The sequence below is a fragment of the Stylophora pistillata genome, chromosome 4, assembly GCF_964205215.1.
Source record: "Stylophora pistillata chromosome 4, jaStyPist1.2, whole genome shotgun sequence".
Taxonomy (NCBI): domain Eukaryota; kingdom Metazoa; phylum Cnidaria; class Anthozoa; order Scleractinia; family Pocilloporidae; genus Stylophora; species Stylophora pistillata.
In genome coordinates this window covers 1,065,143-1,082,793 of record NC_142522.1, presented here as the reverse complement: position 1 = coordinate 1,082,793, position 17,651 = coordinate 1,065,143, and the positions used below count along the sequence as shown (strand labels likewise).

General features: G+C 38.8%; 4 protein-coding genes and 1 long non-coding RNA gene across 6 annotated transcripts; 3 read left to right on the top strand and 2 right to left on the bottom strand.

The window, feature by feature from the left end:
- Window positions 1-195: 195 nt before the first annotated feature.
- Window positions 196-5,176, top strand: LOC111332591 (uncharacterized). Of its 2 annotated transcripts, none has more exons than XM_088759083.1 (9): window positions 196-485; window positions 581-618; window positions 990-1,027; window positions 1,669-1,806; window positions 2,033-2,239; window positions 2,405-2,522; window positions 2,707-2,750; window positions 2,899-2,997; window positions 3,816-5,176. In XM_088759083.1, the coding sequence occupies exons 1-9, from the start codon at window positions 327-329 to the stop codon at window positions 4,013-4,015; spliced, it is 1,041 nt and encodes a 346-aa protein (XP_088615209.1). In that variant the 5' UTR covers window positions 196-326; the 3' UTR covers window positions 4,016-5,176. The 2 variants fall into 2 exon arrangements, with proteins under 2 accessions (XP_088615209.1, XP_022794070.2); XM_022938335.2 differs by having other exon boundaries at window positions 3,738-5,176.
- LOC148731978 (uncharacterized) lies at window positions 2,764-7,540 on the bottom strand. Its single transcript, XR_016000815.1, has 2 exons — window positions 7,403-7,540; window positions 2,764-4,007 (listed from the first exon to the last, which is right to left on the bottom strand). It is a non-coding gene; the product is annotated as an uncharacterized LOC148731978 (long non-coding RNA).
- On the top strand, window positions 2,899-7,411 carry LOC111331694 (galanin receptor 2a). The gene is made up of 2 exons (XM_022937232.2): window positions 2,899-2,997; window positions 5,892-7,411. Exon 2 carries the CDS (start codon window positions 5,898-5,900, stop codon window positions 7,134-7,136), a length of 1,239 nt encoding a protein of 412 aa, XP_022792967.2. The 5' UTR covers window positions 2,899-2,997; window positions 5,892-5,897; the 3' UTR covers window positions 7,137-7,411.
- Window positions 7,541-13,831: 6,291 nt separating the features above from the next.
- Window positions 13,832-16,169, top strand: LOC148731977 (QRFP-like peptide receptor). Its single transcript, XM_088759137.1, has one exon. The coding sequence runs from the start codon at window positions 14,222-14,224 to the stop codon at window positions 15,332-15,334; it is 1,113 nt and encodes a 370-aa protein (XP_088615263.1). The 5' UTR covers window positions 13,832-14,221; the 3' UTR covers window positions 15,335-16,169.
- Window positions 16,170-16,291: 122 nt separating this feature from the next.
- On the bottom strand, window positions 16,292-17,651 carry LOC111334853 (adenosine receptor A2a-like). Its single transcript, XM_022940705.2, has one exon. The coding sequence runs from the start codon at window positions 17,592-17,594 to the stop codon at window positions 16,701-16,703; it is 894 nt and encodes a 297-aa protein (XP_022796440.1). The 5' UTR covers window positions 17,595-17,651; the 3' UTR covers window positions 16,292-16,700.

Below are 17,651 nucleotides of genomic sequence, written 5' to 3'. Positions count from 1 at the left end.
AGCGTACATGTCATTTACTGTCAAACTTCTACGTAGTAAGATATCTCAACATTATCTTTCCCCTTTCTCCAAATCATCAAATTATACAGGCTTACAATTTGGTTTACTTCAACACTTGAGATTATTTGGCGACGATGTTTCTGAGCCCGCCATATCAATCTTTATGGATCTAATTGATCTTAACTGAGCCCGCAAATACGGACTATCGTGACGGCAGAATCTGCATTAGAGGAAAAGCTCTAAATTTCTTCTCTGGGAACTCGCATAGTGGCTTACTGACACGTTTCCACTGACACGTTTCCATCATTTTTGGCTAGGATGTTTTAATGTGCGAGTCTGTAAATGAGGAAATTTTGGAAGCTCAGTCTAAAGGACATACCAACCTCTATTTGAATTATCGTAAGCTTAGCGAATTGCCTGAGGAACTTCTAACCTTGTCCAGGGTAAAGAAACTTTACCTCAAACGAAATGTTCTGACCAAGTTGGTAAGAAAACTTGAATAGGCTTCCTAAAACATTCGTAAAAACAACACATTTCCTTATGAATTTATCCCAGTAACCGTTTGCTGTTTACATTTTAGCCAGCAGATATCTGGAAGCTTGAAAATCTGGTAGAGCTGTGAGTAAACTCAATGAGACAAACATAAATAAATAAATGAACAAATACTCTTATTTAAGTAAAAGTTTTCCTTTGCCTCGTAACATTACCCACTTTCCCTGAGTTTGCTAACTTTGACTCAGATCACCTTGGCTGGGTCTCTGACCTAAGGTCTGTGGATTAACTATGTGGGTGGGTGTACTGTGGAACACTATATAAACTTCTCTGTTGTGATTATGGCCCTTTCCAAAATGACTTTGGCACAGATTTAAACCAAAGGCTAGAAAATTAATATGCTTGCAGTGTCAAGAAGTGGTTTTCAAAGCAGCAGACTAATTTTAAGGTGGTATTGAATTTATCGGATTTGTGTTTTTTTTTCTATTATTTTGCAGATATTTATATTCTAATTACCTACATCACCTTCCAGATGGTAAAAAATTATTGTCAACCTTTTCATAATTGTATAATATGTAAAATTTACCAATTTTTTTTCTTAATTGTTATAATTTTTTAGTAGAAATCTTTTTGAAAAATACCAGTTGGCCATGCAAGGAAACCTCATGTTGCACTACCCTGCTAGCATAACTTCTGGACATCATTCCAAAGTCAGTCTCTCATAGAGACTTAACTTTACCTTCACTTTAGTTTTCCAATTTTTATTGGGCTATTATCAGGAAGAGATGGGATAGCTTCATGGTAATTAGCTGTGGTGGATCCAGGGGTGGTTTGGTCGAACCCCCTAAACTGTCCCTCAAAATGCTGGAAATCATTTTTCCGAAGACCTTATTTTCAAAATCTCCCGGGGTAGCATGCCCTCGGACATTTCTCCGAACCCCCATTAAATAAATCCTGGATCAGCCCCAGGTTAGTGTGCTTGACTCTGGATGGAGTGGTCTGGATTCATGCCCTAGATTCAGGCCCTGGCTTGTAAACAGACTTTATAATCAGGAAAATATATGAGTTTGTCAGAGATTTGTGCAATCCAGCCAAGATACTGATAGGGTGCTATAAAGATACTGGATGGTATTAATGCATGGGAGTCTGATGAGAATTTCCTCTTCTGGCTTGTAGAGATTGGAAAACTTCAGTTGCTTGAAAAATTAAATGTCGGCTTCAACTACCTTAACATCCTGACACCAGCTATAGGTCAGCTGAAATCACTGACTTCACTTCAACTTGCCAACAACCAGTTGACATATTTACCCAAAGGTATTTAGTGTTTTTGTATCATTTAGTCAGTATAATTGTTGTTGTTTTATTTTTTTCGATAATTAGATATAGCCCTGACTGGGCAGACCTTTTTTACCTTTAAGATGTGCTTGTGAAACGCCGGGTGTAGTAAAAGGGGGTATAAAGGTGTATCTGATTGCCTTATTGTCCAGGAAAAGTGACAAATTACACTAACAAAACACATTGATTCTTTGGGTGTCCATAGAGCTTGGAAATCTCACCAATTTGAGAGATCTCAATGTCATGAACAACAAGCTTGAATGGTTACCATGGCAATTGTGTAACTGTTCATCACTCAAGATTCTGTCGTTTGATGGGAATGCAGTTCAGAAGATTCCACATCAATTGATGACTCATCAGGGACTGGCTGAACTGTATGCCAGTGGAAACAAACTTTGTACTTTGCCTCAAGGTAAACCTTTAGTGTTCTTAAATCCACATACCTGTAGTAATTCAAGTTTGGCTGTGTTCAAGTACTGAAAAGAAATTTATAGCGCTCCAAAGAAGTTTTTTCCCCTTCAGTTGAGTGGATAATACATGAATAGATCTTTGTAATTCTTGTGTTGTGACTCTGCAGATTTGAATAAACTCTCCTCTTTGGAGTTCCTGATACTGGATCACAATACTGAACTTCAGCTGTTGCCAGCAACTCTACTAAAAATGAAGGATTTAAAAATGATTGGCCTGAGTGGTTGGTATGTGTCTCAAATCTGATTGATCACTTTCTCCTTTGAAATTGCCTTTGTTGCTGATTCAACTCTAAAGGACCACTAAACAGTAGTTGCAGACCACTGCAAGCTGAAAGTTCTGTCATCAAATTTGACTTAAGACTTAAAGATGGGGCATAAATTTGAGTAACATTCTCTCTTGATTATTTAGTGGCTCTAAGGAGCCAGCTAGACTGCCAAGGACAGATTCTAAAGGTGAGAACTGAAGTCAAAGTGATATTGTTTTAATTGTTTTCCTTTGTAAAAAGGCTCTACCAATTCATTAAAAGTTATTTTATTCCAAGCTTTGAGACTCTGTTTCAACTAAAAATGTTTTAAAGTTGCAAATACATTTTTTTGACAGAATTGGAGGAAGTTTTAAATGTGAGGAATATTCTTCAAGGGAGCAGTGGAAGAATCCCTCCTCTCCTGGAGTTGTGTTTCAGAGCAGTGTTATGCCTTGGTGAGTTTTGGTTTCTTTCTTCAAGGGAACTAATAGTACAGTGACGGCTTTTCATCTGTGCTTCAGAAAGTTTCTTTGTTTATGCTAAAGTGAAAGTGCAAAGGCTGAGAAAGCACATTGCTTTCTCAGCCTTTGCACTGATTGGTTGTTGTGATAACTGATAAAAAGTTTTACTTAACTGAAATGAACTCAATTTCTGGCACAAAAACAAATATGAAACTTTGGAGTACTCGTGCATGGAAGATTGCCTAGTAAGTGAATCAGAATTGGTAGGTTAACGAACAAAAAAATGTCCAGAAACGTGGAAAAGGAATGACCCAAAAAATAAGGAATTGCAAGAGGTCACCTGTATTAAAATACATACAAGTACAGTATGGTCAGTGCAGCACAAAGTGCATTCTTGTGGTTTCTGCCTAGTGCTCACAAATTTCCTCAAATCCTTCACTTCAGGATCGAAAATTTCATTTTTATCGCAATATGCGCAACTGGTGCAGCGTTTGTTGTACACCAACTTAATTAACTTAATTAGATCATCGTAACATCTAATATTTCAGTGTGTTCTTAAGCCTGCATTCAAAAATCAGGTCATAATAATTTTATGAGTTATTCTCACAAACCAGTGCATCTGCAGATCTTCTGCGATTTTTGTGTTTGTAATCGGTAAATTAAGACAGAATTCTTTTGATTGACAACTTGTTAATTTGAAAGACTTCCGCCATCATGGTTATTTCCTTTCATAGTTCAGTCACTCAATGATGAAAAACTCTATTCCCTTGAGCTGCCATCCCACGTAACCAAGTTACTGGCTGCGCCCACAGGTCACTGTTTCGTTTGTGACAGTTGTTACTTCACAGCGGTGTTCTTCCGAGAAGAAAACGCCGACACAGCACTGCGTATCACTAAGCCCAGCGCCGAAATCTTCCAGGGATTGCGTGACACTACGTCTTCATTTGTCTTTTGTTGCTGCTCGAGGAATTGTTTGGATGAAGTGGGCAGATTGTGTGACATTCCTGTTTAGGGAACAGAATAATATACAGAAGTCGTGTTAGAAGGAGCATTTATTTTCATGGAGATTTTTACAGAAATTTTTACGAGCTAATATGCTGACCTAAAGTCTGTGTTTGTATGTTATGGACTTCAGAATTCCACTGAAATATTTCCTCGGAGTGTGGCCCCAATATAATTGAATCATAAAGGGGCTTTAGGAAAGCGGTGACTTGGCGTAAAGGGAAAAGAAAAGGATTACGTAAAACTCCTGGAGCTGTCAAATTTATCGTAATTTGTTGTTTTGGTTCAATATTCTGACCATCAATTCCATCACGCAGATGACGAATAAAACAAAAAAAAGCAAGCGCATGATAGGTAATGAAAGGAAATAAATCGCAAAATATTTGTCACATCGATCAGGGGATTTTCCTGTCTTACCCCTATGGTAAAGGAATTCATGGTGTGAAGAGTAATGAGGATATACTTCTTACTTCTTTCCAAGGGGTATTTCTCTTAATCCAAGGGGTATTTCTCTTAATCCAAGGAGTATTTCTCTTAATCCAAGGGGTATTTCTCTTAATCCAAGGGGTATTTCTCATAATCCAAGGGGTATTTCTCTTAATCCAAGGGGTATTTCTCATAATCCAAGGGGTATTTCTCTTAATCCAAGGGGTATTTCTCTTAATCCAAGGGGTATTTCTCTTAATCCAAGAGGTATTTCTCTTAATCCAAGGGGTATTTCTCTTAATCCAAGGTCTATTTCTCATAATCCAAGGGATGTTTCTCTTAATCCAAGGTCTATTTCTCATAATCCAAGGAGTATTTCTCTTAATCCAAGGGGTATTTCTCGTAAAGCAAGAGGTATTTCTCACAGCCCTATGGGTATTCTTTGTCATTTTAGAGGTGATTCTTGTGTTCCAGGGGTATTCCTTGCATTCTAGGGGTATTTCTTGTTGTATTTCTTGCATTCCTTGGAGTATTTTATCCAGACGAATGTACAGAAAAAATCGTCTAATATTAAGCTCAACTGATTATTTGTAGGTGAGGCTGTGTTTGTTTCATAAACGATTTTGGCATCGAATTGTTCATTTTGGACTTTTTTTTTTTCGATTTTCAGTGTTCATTAAAAAGGCGTTTTCGAAGGAATTGTTCCTGCTGGTAATTTTCAAATAAAAGTGCAATGTCAAGAGGATACTGGCAATTTTGTTCCAATAGTAATTTTTTTAGTTGACACAGTTTCGACATGTACTCGCTATTTGTCAAATTTCCCCTGTTGGGATTCGTCTGCTTATGGACATTGTTAGCTTCTTGGCTTTTTAGTGAATGGACTTGGTAGATTCAGCTGTTAAGGGTACAAATTCATCAAAAGGAACTCAGAGCACCTGGAAATTAAAGCTTCATTCGCTGATTTTTGTTGATTCAAACTGAATAAGTGAATTTGCTAAAGAGGCATTGAGAAAGATTGTAATTGGAAATGATAATGAATCTGCCAGTTGTTACAATTTGTTATGCAACAGCAAATTCAAAACAACATAACTCTCTGCCCTTATCTTATAGGCTCTATCATAAATAATTTTTTAATGTCTTGGTATATATATTTAAACAGGCGCATGATTCTTTTTGCAATTAACACTTATAGACAATCTACAAGCGAATTAATCGAAGTATAACCTCTAGAAGATGAAACTTTTTTCCCAAGGGTTTTGTTTCCATGTAAACGAACTTACTTGAGATACGGGAGGTAAATTGTCCTTCATTGTTCATTGTTCCGAGTGAATGATTTTTTTCCTCGAAGCAAGGCCTCATCATCATTCAAACTGTCCAAACTCTATAGAGTTGCCCCGTAACTTGTCAGCGTTACTGGTGGCGTCGTAACTTGTCGGGAACTTTTTTCCTTTTTCAAATAGCGTACAATGAACGATAGTGAAGTTGGCAGTGCAGGTGACGGTTACTGGCTTTTTGTGGAAGAATACACCGCTGAATATGAGAAGTACTATGTGGTTTTGAACGCCACAATTGTAGTTCGACTTTTCTTGGCTTTTCTCGGCGTCATCGCCAACTGTACTGTATGTGGTGTTCTCCTCCGACAGAAAAGACTAATAAAGAACTTTTCGAACTTCCACCTCTTCAATCTTACGCTGACAGACATCATTTTTAGAGTGGTTCTCACGCCGTTGCAAATTATCATTGAAAATACTACTGTTGTACATGGCAACAACGCAGTTTGCAAGCTTGGCGCGTTTTTCACCTACACCACATTGGCCGTAACATTCACATTGCTTTTAGGGATGGCTTTCGATCGCTATGTGCATATTGTTCATCCTATTAAAGCAAGGAACATCACATGGAAACACAGCCGAAATGTCATGGTAATTTCGTGGCTGTACGCGGCATTTTGTTCCTCGCCAATCCTGTACAGTATGAAGTACAGTAAATTGGATTGGAATCTGACAGACAAGTCATCATACGAGATATGCCATCCCATGTTAGGCCTGCCTTTTCAAGTTTCCTCTGGTATGTTTCTCGTGTTTGCATTTTTAATCCCTTTGGTTCTCATGGCAGTGGCATACGGCAAGGTTTTGAAAAGTCTCTGGCAGCACGCGCGAAGTAAAGTTATAAATTCGAAAATAGCAGAAGCAAAGCTTCGTGCCATGAAAATGATGGTCATCATTGTATTAGCGTATACCATCAGCTGGGGTCCAAAACTGACTTGGCTTTGCCTTCAAGCTTTTGAAGTTATTTCTTTGGAATACGATTATTTCTGGGAAGGAGATGAAATGTCCTACGATTCCCAAATAGAAACGTTCAAATATTACATAAAGTTACTTATTATTGACGATATGATCGATGTAATTACGTTTACAAGTTCGATTTTGAATCCCCTAATCTTTGGCTATTATAACAAGTCTTTTCGAGAAGATCTAAAGAAATGCTGTTGTGGAGGAAATTGTTCAAATATTTTTCAAAACTGCCAGCGTAAGACAGAGAAGCATAAACAAGTGGACAAGAAAAGTGTTGTCCGTTTGGGCGAAACATTGAGAACTACTGAAACTGTCTTTGTGGAAGAAGAGGACACGAAAGCTGTTGAATATAATTACGCGTTAGAAAACAGAGCAACAATTACGGAAGATTGTCAAGAGACGAAGTTGTAAAATGCAAAAGATATTAAGTTAAGGACAGATATAATTGTAGGTTTGTTTGAAGAACATTCGCACGCAGACGATCAGTGTTTGAGTTTACACTCGCCGCCGTCTGTTTAAGAAGCGCCGCAGGCCAGCCTTAAATGACATTTGTATTTTAATTGCAGTTGAAATTTGCATTAGTTAAAGCACTAGATAGCGAACTTCACGCTAAATAATTGAAAAATCGTGGGATGCTGTTTATTGTACAGTAAAATAGTAAAAGAGTGGAGATGTACCTCAAGAGATACAGACAGTCAAGTTACTGCTGTGTTTGAGCTAGCCACGGACTTCCACCACTTCCCAAATGTTTCGGAGACTGATCCGAGCGGGTTTTGCCCCTGATGCCCAAGCTCAAGTGAGAGCTTCCTCGCATGCTTATATTCTATTTTGTTTTAGCCCATCCTCGGAGACCCAGGGGCTGAGTGGATTTCAAGTTAGGGCATGAAGAGCCCCTGGGGACATTGTCTTGCAAGACTAGTTCCAAACCGTCGCAGTCGTTCTGCCATCTGATTGGTGCCAGAAAATCTTTGTTTTTCTGCCCAATCAGAGTGAAGTGTGCTTTAGAGTCCTTTCGTGTGTTTTAACACGGACATATACTTGTAGCCCAGTTGCTCGCTATGTTTGTTTGGACTGTGCGACAGAGATTTGCTTGAGGTGAAAAGTTTCAGTCTCGGCACACAACGTAAGAGAAATCGATCAGATTGTCTGCGAAAATCTTACCGGAAATTATACTGAATACTTTCACAGGTATCACTAGAGAACGTGTTTTAAAGTTTGCGAGGTTTGTATACCACACGATGGTTGCAGTCAGTGATATGTCGCTTTAAACGTTAAACGAGATTTAAGCTTAAATCTTTCTAGATTTTTTGCATAATTTGCTGTGACTGAAACTTTGCCAATCCCGTGAAGTTATTTCGTCGTACGGGCTACGCAGGTATGTCGAGCAACAGGCGCTTTCGCCAACGTAGCTTTCTGCTTTCTCTGCGCGCCAAAATCTAATCTTAGTAGTAAAGTCGTTCACAATACGGCCAAGGTTGCAGAGAACGTTAAGTTCGTGGACGACCTCCAGCAAGTGCTAAGAGAAAGCTTAGCTGTGTTTCCGGTTAGCTAATTAAAATCTGAACAAAAACTTATTAACGAGAACATCGTGGGAAGCAGAGATGTTTTCGGGCAGTTACCGAAGGGGTTTGGAAAGAGCTTAATCTTTCAACTGCTGTCTAGAGTGTTGAAATTCTTGAGCTAGGAAGGCCACGGATTCTCTTCTAGTCCCTTGGTCATTGTCATTTCACCTCAGTCTGTCGATTGCTGAAGACCAAGTGAAATACCTTTGATCATTGGGAATCGATCCGATGCTGTTTTCAATGGGAAAAACAAAACCAAAGACCAAGAAATATTGGATGGAAAGGGCGGGTTTGCTTTATTGCAAATGTCAGCTTAGTAGTACAGGGTCATCTACCCACATCTAATAAGCAAATGTTTCCATGCTTAGCTTTTCTTTTTTTTCGAGGGAAGATGAGATTAGATTTTGGCATGCACAGAAAGTTGCGCAAGTACCAGTTGCTCGACATACCTGCGTGGCCCGTGCGACGAAATAACTTCACGGGATTGGCAAAGTTTCAGTCACAGCAAATTATGCAAAAAATCTAGAAAGATTTAAGCTTAAATCTCGTCTATCGTTTAAAGAGACATATCAATGACTGCAACCATCGTGTGGTATACAAACCTCGCAAACTTTAAAACACGTTCTCTAGTGATACCTGCGAAAGTATTCAGTATAATTTCCGGTAAGATTTTCGCGGACAATCTGATCGATTTCTCTTACGTTGTGTGCCGAGACTGAAACTTTTCACCTCAAGCAAATCTCTGTCGCACAGTCCAAACAAACACAGCGAGCAACTGGCCACAAGTATATGTCCGTGTTAAAACACACGAAAGGACTCTAAAGCACACTTCACTCTGATTGGGCAGAAAAACACAAAGATTTTCTGGCACCAATCAGATGGCAGAACGACTGCGACCGTTTGGAACTAGTCTTGTAAGACAATGTCCCCAGGGGCTCTTCATACCCTAACTTTAAATCCACTCAGCCCCTGGGTCTCCGAGGATGGTTTTAGCCAAGAACCAATGGAGAAACGTTATCAGGGATACCAATTGTTGAGTTTTGCTACAGTCAGGTTGAAGAGACCCGCTTTTGTGTTAGAAGGTCGGGAATTTGCTACCTGGAGTTAACAAATGGTAAACACCACAGCGTACACTAATTAACAATTATTCCACGAGCGCGCGTTGGATATGAGATGATAGATAGCCAACGAGGCGCGTAGCGCCGAGTTGGCTATAATCATCTCATATCCAACAAGCGCGAGTGGAATAATTGTTTTATTAAAAACGTTCAATTAAATTATTAAATTTTATTAAATTCTTAGCTCCCTTTTAATCTTAAGCTGAAACGTACGCTTGCCATATTTGTAGATTATGGTATATTGGCTGATAGACCATAATGGCTAAGCCAATAAAAAGTCTTGAATTGCATTATCCAATGATCTAGCTTTTAATAATTGTTAATTATAACATAACCAAAGTAAAGCGCGCGTTCTGATTGGTCAATTCAGCGTCCACCATTTGCCTATGGGTGTACGCTGCTGACTAGTCTCCCTCGCAGCCGTTTTTTTTTATGTCACGCAACGCTTTTGGGGGAGCGTTGCGTGACATCCCGCTGCGAGGGAGACTAGCTGCTGACGTGAACAAATGCAAAGACTAGTTTTCCGCGCGCTTGTTTTCTTCTGGTCGCGTAAGATTTGTTAAATAAAAGAAAACTCTTTTGCTAGAATGTATCAATGTTATGTTATAAAACAAATGGTAAACGCCACAGCGTACACTATTAAGTTATGGGTGCACTTGGGAGGTTTGCGAAGCACTCAAGAAGCTAGAGTCGCTCTCGCCTATCGCCTCGCGCGACTCTTACGTTTCTTTCGTGCTTAGCAACCTCCCAAATGCATCCATAACTCAATAGTGTACGCTGTGGTGTTTACCATTTGTTTTATAACATAACATTGATACATTGTAGCTAAAGAGTTCCCTTTTATTTAACAAATCTTACGTGACCAGAAAAAACAAGCGCGCGCGGAAAAATAGTCTTTGCATTTGCTCACGTCAGCAGCCTACACCCATGGGCAAATGGGGGACGCTAAATTGACCAATCAGAGCGCGCGCTTTGCTTTGGTTATGTTATAAAAATCATCGGCGGAAGTGACTTGACATGTAAATTGATCGACTTTGGTGTACACACTACTTTGGCGGTTACATTTTTTATTCTGGTCGAAACAGCAATTGATCGATACATTCACATTGATCATCCGTTTAGGGCCAGGACAATTACATGGAAACACAGTAGAAATGTAATTTTACTATCATGGATTTGCGGAGTGCTTTTTTCTTCACCATTTTTGAAAAGCACAGTATGGGCTGTTGAAGTCAACGAGGAGACCATGAAAGAATTTGGGGACTGCGATGACAAACATGGCCTATCGTTTCAGATTTCCTTAATTGAGTTCCTTTTAGGTTCGTTCCTTCTTCCCCTGGTTTTCATGGCAGTTGTTTACAGTAGAATTATTATTGTTCTATGGCAAGATAACACGCAAAAACATGGTCAAGAGCAAACTTCGAGACATCAAAATGATGGTGTTGGTTGCGTTGCATATTTCATTACATGGAACGCATGTGGTTAATTATCAGCCCTTAAAGTGTCACTACTTTGAACAGTTTTTTTCCCTTAGGGGCCGACCATTTAACTTTTGAGGTGGGGTGGTGGGGGGGGGGGTGGTTGAAGTCAACGAGGAGACATGGAAGAATTTGGGAACTGCGAAGATAAACATGGCCTATCGTTTCAGATTTCCTTAAATGTGTTCCCTTTCGGGTTCGTTCATTCTTCCCTTGGTTTTCATGGTAGTTGTTTACAGTAGAATTGCGATTGTTCTATGGCGTCGAGCTCGTTCCAAGATAACAAGCAAAAACATGATCGAGACCAAACTTCGAGTCGTGAAAATGATGGTGTTGGTTGTCCTTACATATTTCATTACATGGGGTCCATATCTTGTTGTTAAAACTGTGAGAGCCTATTCTTTTAAGGGAAGAAGTTCTGGAGAAGTTGAGGGAGAAGGATCAACTGAAATACATTTGATAATTGGTTATATCAACTAAGTTGAAATTGTAAATTGGCCACCGTAACGAATAAAAAAGCTGACGTTTCGAGCGTTAGCTCTTCGTCAGAGCGAAAGGAGGAATTGTGGGTTGTATGTGGTTTTATATGCAGAAAGCGGAGCTACGCCAATGGTGGGAACATGGCAACGAGAAAAACACGTATGAATCAGTGGAATGAAAAACGTTCGTTGCCATTGGGAGTACGGCTTTATTTTACAAAAGTATAGGGCTATAAAGAAATCTTATCTGGATTTGGATTGCAACTTCTCCCCACGTCGTGTTGTAAGAACTTACCTCGTCTCGGAGGCAGTGTAAAAAAACGAAAAGGCCCTCGCTAAGATATCACCTACCGAGTAGACCTGTGCCGTTTCATTCCACTAATTTATTCGTATTTTCTCGTTGCCATGTTCCCACCAATGGCGTAGCTCCGCTTTCTACATATAAAACCACACTGATACAACCCACAATTCCTTCATTCGCTCTGACGAAGGGCTAATGCTCGAAACGTCAGCTTTTTTATTCGTTACGGAGGCCAATTTACAATTTCAACTTAGTTGATATAACCAATGATCTTGTTACCCCCACCGACGCAGCACCACAGTTCCTTTAGAAACTTTCAGCCTGAAATACATTTGAATGACGAGGAACTTGGCATGTCGTTACAATTTTTTGAAGGCATATCTGAATCATTATCGTTGATGAGTTTCATTTTAAACCCCCCGATATTTAGCTACTACAACGCAAGCTTTAAAGAAGAAGTAAAGAACATTTTTCATAGAATGAAAGGTGCGAAATTTCTTGGGCAACGTAAACACACCGTTATGCCTTTGTCAGTGAAAACGCGTGATACCATGGCAAAGGCAACGCAGTCAGGCTGCAAACTTTACTAACAGTAACACTCGCGTCAAGAACTGAATTGAAAATAGATATTCCCAAAATGAATTGAGAATCGACGTCGACCGAATTGTTTTCAGGCCAAGGTGCAAGAGCTGTACTCTACGAAAATTAACGATCTCTCCAGCAAACGAACTCTCGTTCGCTTACAGATTATCAACACCTTTTTTCGATTGTCAACGGCGCAGGTCTAGTCGGTAGGTGATATCTTAGAGAGAGCCTCTCTGTATTTTGCACTGCCTCCGAGACGAGGTAAGTTCTTACAACACGACGTGGGGCGAAATTGCAATGCAAATCCAGGTAAGATTTCTTTACAGCCCTATACTTTTGTCAAAAAAAAGCCGTACTCCCAATGGCAATCTTTTGTTTTCGACATTGTTTTCTTTATTCACCAAGAACTGCATCAGTAATGAAGTATGGGCTGTACGGTTATCTTTTCCAAGTCCGCCTCGTTTGAATTTGGTTGATGACTGAAATTTGTCGTTCTGATCCCAAGACAAAAATTCAAGCAAGTTATAATTTGGCCAGCTGTTGTTTATTCTGAGAAATGTAATATAAATTTTGAAACAAATTACTGGCATTTGTATGCAAATCTGAACGATCTATATTTCTCATTTCTTTGATGATAAAACCTCACCGGCAACACTCCTGAAATTCGTCACTGCATAATGAATATCTACTAAGGCTAGATTATCTTTCAGATAAAGTTTGACTTGCGGTGGCAATTGTAGAGAAAAGTCTATGCCAAAGACAGTTGACTCCTGTGTTTAAATATGTAAGATAAACATAGAAAATAATAATAAAAAAAGAACGCATGCGAATTATTAAAAATAGAATTGGCACCCTTTAATTATCAGCCTTTTAAGTGTCACTACTTTAAGTTTTTTTTTTCCTACAAGTCAACATCTGAAGGGATGTAACTAGGAGGTCATTTAATTATCTTCAGCCATACATTTCATGTGATAAGTCAAATTGCAAAGTACATGTATGATAAATTATTTAAAGATGTTAAAAATTGATTGTTTAATCTAGAATCCTGCTTTGTAACACTGACGCAAAAAATGTCATTCTGAATGCGTTGATAGCTTTGCAGAAATTTACATGCTTATAGGCTGATAATGAAAGAAATGGGATTATTCAGGGCTTGGGAGAGAAACAGCGGGATGTATACTTTTCTTAGCAAAATAATGTAAATGTTTTTCGTTTTGAGATAATTTAGGCAATCGCTCGTGAGGATACCGAAAAGTAACGAAGCAAAAATGACTGCACTGACAGTGAGTATATATACATGTCACGTCCAATTCTTTTTTTCAATTCAAGGAAGAGATTATCCAGTTGACGAGATCTATCGTCTTATCTTTGTTTACAAAAAGAACAACATGTCTTTTGAAAGAGTAGAACTTCAGTCTTGAAAGACGGCAATATTAAAAGAAAATTACAAAAACAGTGTGAGAAAATTTGTTGAAGTGTAGCACACGTTTTCAGTTCCATTTGTGTCAAGTTCACATCAGTCGCCTGCAGCGTGCCGAAGTGATTTACAGCTGCAGTCTTTTGCTAAACACTATTACAAGTTGCTGTAAGAAACTTATCCTCTAGACGTACTTTTTTATTTCAACGCATACATTTTCCATGAAAATGTAAAATGAAACAGAAACTTACGTATAGTTCATATCCACACCTTACTTGCCTACATTTCCCTCGCGTGCTTATGCATAATCAAATCTGAAAATAATAATCTATATGTCGTCACGTTTCCTATTGTATTCAGTTACTAGAGAAAGTTAAAATGCAGCAGGTACCAGCAAGTGCGGTGAAGATTTTCTATCTCCTTTTTTGAATTAGTTAAGTGTCCTCTCTCAGTGATGTGATGTGCGGTAGGTGTAAAACACAAGGTTCTAAAAATTAAAGAGAGGAGGGAAGGATATAATGAAATAGGATCAAGAAAGAAGTAAGGTCAAATCATCATGGGGCGGAATTTCTCGGAGGGGCAAAATTTCACAAACGAAACTGTGCCTTTTTTTTCGTCGGAGGACGACGAGAGCTTTGGTGCCCTCTTTGTGAGTAGTTGGATTTTAGTGATTTGTGGACTAATCGAGAATGCTATTGTCTGCTGGATTTTGATCCGTAAGAAGAAATGTTTTAAGAGCTTTTCGAACTTTCACTTACTGAATCTAGCTATTACAGATATTCTCTTTCGTACCGTTTCCATCCCGGATTTGTTACCAATGGAACTCAGTGGCAGTAACTTTACATGTAAATTGATCGACTTTGGTAAATACTCTACTTTGGCCGTTACATTTGCTCTTCTTGCTGGAATTGCATTTGACCGCTACATTCACCTTGTTCATCCATTTAGAGCAAGGAGAATAACTTGGAAACAAAGCAGAAATGTGGTTGTTTTAAATTGGATTTACGGGGCAATCTGTGCAGCGCCGGTTTTACACAGCACAGAGTGGGTAGTCCATGTGGACGAAGAAACCTTGAAAACATTCGGAAACTGTGAAGATAAACATGGCCTGCCATTTCAGATTTCCATGACTGTTTTCTTTGCTTGTTCGTTCATAATTCCCCTGATTTTTATGGGAGTTGTGTACGGCAGAATAATAAGGGTGTTATGGAATCGAGCGCGCAACAAAATTATGAACAAAAACATGGCAAAGGTAAAAATTCGAGTTGTCAAAATGATGGTTTTGATTGTTTTTACTTATTTCATAACATGGGGTCCTAAACTGATTCTTAAAACTATGGAGACCTTTCTTTTCGCAAAATTATCTGAGGAAGATGAAAATGAAAGCTCTACAGGAGGTATGGAGTTGGACTCTGCTGTTGTCATTTTTCTCCTTCTTGAGCCAATATCAATAACATTTTCTTTGACGAGTTCAATCTTGAATCCTCTAATTTTTGCTTATTACAACAAGGCCTTTCGTGAGGATTTAAAGGCTATCCTTTGTGGTAAATCGAGAATTGACTGCTGTACAGGAAACAATTACAAGAAAGCCACTTCTTCAGTAATTATTAATGTTTCCACTGAAGTTGTTGTAACCATTTTATCAGGTGGGTATGACACAAAGTTGTAAACCTTTCCTTGAGCTTTTAAGGGGGAATGATGGTAAAAACTTGTGTGAATTAAAAGTAACGATGGTATTTCAAAGAAGTTTTATAGGAGTCTAAGTAGTAACAGTTCGCATAGTTCGCGTTGTGTCGCTTTTAAGTCTCGCTGGTCTCTTTACAAAGTTATGAGGCGCCGGAATGATGGAAGTATTTTAATGGTTGTTTCCTTCTTCAAGAATCATCATTCATAAGAGGCCTCTTGGATATACATTAGGGAATTTCAATATAACTTAGTGTCAATAAGCGCAGCTTTGATCTCTGAGAAAAAAATTAAAATTTTTCAGAATTAGCAATCATTAAATCATTTGGGAAGTTTTCCTTTTGTCCAATTTAATATGATTACTTATTTCACCGGGTTAACTTGTCAGCCTCTCCGTGAAATCAATAAAGGTGGTAAGTTTCTAAAGAAACTGTGGTGCTGCGTCGGTGGGGGTAACAAGGTCATTTGGTAATATCAACTGAGTTGAAATTGTAAATTGGCCACCGTAAAGAGTTAAAAGCTGACGTTGAAATGATTGAGTTAACCACAGATTATATTCTCTAGACTAACTAACTTTTAGGAAATCCTTTTTTGATGTCAAGTGAGTGATAATCTTAGTCTAAAATGCTGCTGTCTGAGCCACCATATTGTCATTTCCGTATTATATATTATACCTAGAGCTGACAGAAATTGTCATTATACTCGCACGATAAAAAGGTGTTAAATATATTAGATAAGACGCTTTTAGCAACTAAAGATAATTACCGTTATTCCGTGTATTTAACTTCACTACTTTTGATTAAAGAATCGTTTTCTTTTCATTACGTGTAAATCTGGGGTCCAATCCACCCCAAAGACCTCCCGTTTTGGCCTGGTATAACCTGGACCCCAATGTAAACCATGACGCAACATTAACGTCAAGTAAAAAGGATCGCCTCGCTCTTCCATGGTCCAAGTCTTTGCGCAAACGGAGACTAGAGAGAGAGAGCCTGGTAACTAGGCTGTGCGCCATCTTTGTTTTAGCCTTACAATACAATTACTGGACCTCCAACCAGCTGCACTAAGTTTCCAAGACAACAATGAGATTATGTAATGATAATCCTACTAAATACTGATGCAGAAAGATGAGAGCCTTCTTAAGAGTATTGTACTGTTTTGCGCCATGGCACATTCTCTATGATTACTTAGTTTTTGAAACTTCATCATCACTCCAAAAGGATCGGAAAATCGGACTACCCTTTGCACGCCGGACAAAGCAGTTTTCCTCAATAACACTGGACAGAAGAGATGCTTTCTGATTCATTGTCATCGTGATCACTCGAAATGTAGTCCACACTGAAGATATTAGTTTCTTAATGCTTTGATTTGACTCGTAGTACTTTCAGAAAAGCCATTCGAAACTCTCTCGTCCGAATCGTATAGATCCACGGATTGAAAAACGAACTGGTGAATGAAAGAAATGCCGCCCAAAACCACAAGTAGTCAATGCATTGTCTTTCCAAGGAATCCGTGATTGAAATATGCCATAATGACAACGCAAGACTCGGGAGCCATAACAGCGCAAAAAGACCGATCACTATGCACAATGTACAGGCAGCTTTCTTGTTCTTCAGAACTTCTTTGCAGAGGCTGTTATCAGCTGCTATGCGTACACATTGTGATCGAGCAGCCTTGAAAATGCAAACGTAACAATACGAAATGACAAAAAAAGGAAGAAATACAGTCAATATTGTTGTACAAATCCACAGGGATGGGAGGTCCTCAACGCTGTGAAATGAAAATCGTTGAGATGCGTATAGAAAAGAGAAAATCCATATCGATGCAATGCCATAAATACAGCGATTAAGTGTAACAATCTCTGTATAGCGGAAACATTTTGTGACAGCAATATGGCGCTCAATGGACACAGCCGTTAGAGTGAAAGTTGACACTACAGTTGTTTGAAGCCATAACCAGTGCTCTGTGACTCTCAATGGATGATTATTTTCCGTTGCATTGGCGATAAAGATGGAGGCATAAACTGGATTCATTAGCATTCCGACTGATGTATCGGCCATCGCAAGGGAAGCTACGAAAAAGTTCGACACTGTCCTCAAAGCAGAAAACTTATAAATAGCTGTTAAAACTAACAGATTGCTGCTCACAGCTAAAATGCTAGAGATAATGTTCAACGAAGCCAGTATCGTCGATGAAATACTTTCAAAAGATAAATCCATCTTCCAGCAAAGTCGAGATGAATTTTCCATTTTTAGTTTGAATTTTTCAGCGGAAAAAAGAGTCTTTCTGTTGTTAACAATTTAGGA

Bases quoted from the DNA above. Each gene is read 5' to 3' on its own strand.
- LOC111331694 (XM_022937232.2), top strand. From the start codon at position 5,898: ATGAACGATAGTGAAGTTGGCAGTGCAGGTGACGGTTACTGGCTTTTT.
- LOC111332591 (XM_022938335.2), top strand. From the start codon at position 327: ATGTGCGAGTCTGTAAATGAGGAAATTTTGGAAGCTCAGTCTAAAGGA. The intron at 1,807-2,032 runs GTATTTAGTGTT...GGGTGTCCATAG, and splicing joins GTTGACATATTTACCCAAAG to AGCTTGGAAATCTCACCAAT. The intron at 2,240-2,404 runs GTAAACCTTTAG...GTGACTCTGCAG, and splicing joins ACTTTGTACTTTGCCTCAAG to ATTTGAATAAACTCTCCTCT.
- LOC148731977 (XM_088759137.1), top strand. From the start codon at position 14,222: ATGGGGCGGAATTTCTCGGAGGGGCAAAATTTCACAAACGAAACTGTG.
- LOC111334853 (XM_022940705.2), bottom strand. From the start codon at position 17,594: ATGGAAAATTCATCTCGACTTTGCTGGAAGATGGATTTATCTTTTGAA.